Consider the following 1,326-nt stretch of genomic DNA (forward strand, 5'->3'; position numbering starts at 1 on the left):
TTTGAACGCATCCTGGTAGTGTTGGAATTGAATCTATATCCAGACAGAAATGTGTATTATTAATTGTCTTATTTTTTTTAATTATTTTTTTTCCTTTTTTCTTTTAGTAATAGTTAAATTTCTAAAATGTTTTGTATTGTGACACTGAATTGGATGAACTAACTCTCAATAACAATTTCTGGAGTTCATTCCAATAATCCAATAATGGTGGACCTGCTCCTAACTTTACAATTAAACTGAGTTTACATCAGTGCAGGCTGAGGTTATAAAACAAAATGTGAGATGCACGCAATCCATGAATCAATTGGAGACATGGAAATATATTTTCAGTGTCGGCTGAGGGCAGGGCAGGCCTGTAGCTCCTCCAGAGTGGCTCGCTGTGCTGGGTCTCTGGCCAGACACATGTCTAATAACATCTTGCAGTCTGAAAAGCAGGACAGAAAGAGGAGGTTAAAGGTTTAAGGGGCAGTTTTGGCAATCCATCAAAAAATAAATCTGATGAACGTATTTACTTCCACCAGAAGAAGATAAAAAACCGTGTGAGTGTGTCTTACCTGCGGACAGCTTACGGCTAATGTCAGCACCCTTGTACATGATGGTCGGGGTTGAAAAACGTCCCTGTCCATTAAGCATGGAATGGAAAAGACCACCCAGCTGCCAGACAGTGGTTGGACCGCAACAGTACATCCCATTTAAAAACCACTCTGGAGGGGCGAATGCAGGGGTACCTGGTCCACACAGCGACAGAGGAATGGAAGGAGGCACACAGAGATGGAGGGAATAAGAAGAAACAAGATGAGGAGAAGCTTTGTTTGTTAACATGACCACTGACAGATGAAGGAAGAGCAGAAGCCAGATATCATACCACTGTAGGAGCAATGACTGGACTCAGTGGAGAAGGTGCCACAGCCCAAGTTGATAACACGCACTCTTGGTACCCAACCGCTGAATTCAAGCAGGACATTCTGCAGCGTCATGTCCCCGTGAAAGACGCCTTTGCAGCGCATGTCCATGGCTGCGTCTACCAGCTGCCTCAGGATCATCTGACATAGAGACACACAGAGACACAGCTGGAATCTCAACCTCAGAGTGAACAAATGTAACGTTTCAGCTGTGGTATGAACTAACTCAACCATCCAACACAACAACACTCCAGCGTCATGGTTTGTACCTTTGCCTCACGCTCCTCCAGGCATCCTTTGTCCTGCAGGTACTTGTGGAGGTCACAGGTGTGGACTGGCCTTTCCATGACCAGTATGAGCTTCCCGTCCAGAAGGAACCAGTCCAAAAGGGACACTACAGTGGACCGTCCCACGGATCCTGGTC

General features: G+C 45.3%; 1 protein-coding gene across 1 annotated transcript in view; it reads right to left on the reverse strand.

Moving 5' to 3' along the window:
* Positions 1 to 326: 326 nt before the first annotated feature.
* Positions 327 to 1,326, reverse strand: part of LOC103358880 (serine/threonine-protein kinase pim-2-like) — a 1,570-nt gene continuing 570 nt past the window's right edge. The window contains exons 2-5 of the mRNA XM_008284028.1: positions 1,172 to 1,320; positions 866 to 1,043; positions 555 to 728; positions 327 to 424 (exon numbers count right to left, since the gene is read on the reverse strand). Coding sequence (XP_008282250.1) covers positions 327 to 424; positions 555 to 728; positions 866 to 1,043; positions 1,172 to 1,320 — 599 coding nt within the window. The remainder of the gene's footprint in view (positions 425 to 554; positions 729 to 865; positions 1,044 to 1,171; positions 1,321 to 1,326) is intronic.

Source organism: Stegastes partitus, unplaced genomic scaffold (assembly GCF_000690725.1).
Source record: "Stegastes partitus isolate 25-593 unplaced genomic scaffold, Stegastes_partitus-1.0.2 Scaffold339, whole genome shotgun sequence".
In the NCBI taxonomy this organism is placed as follows: Eukaryota; Metazoa; Chordata; class Actinopteri; family Pomacentridae; genus Stegastes; species Stegastes partitus.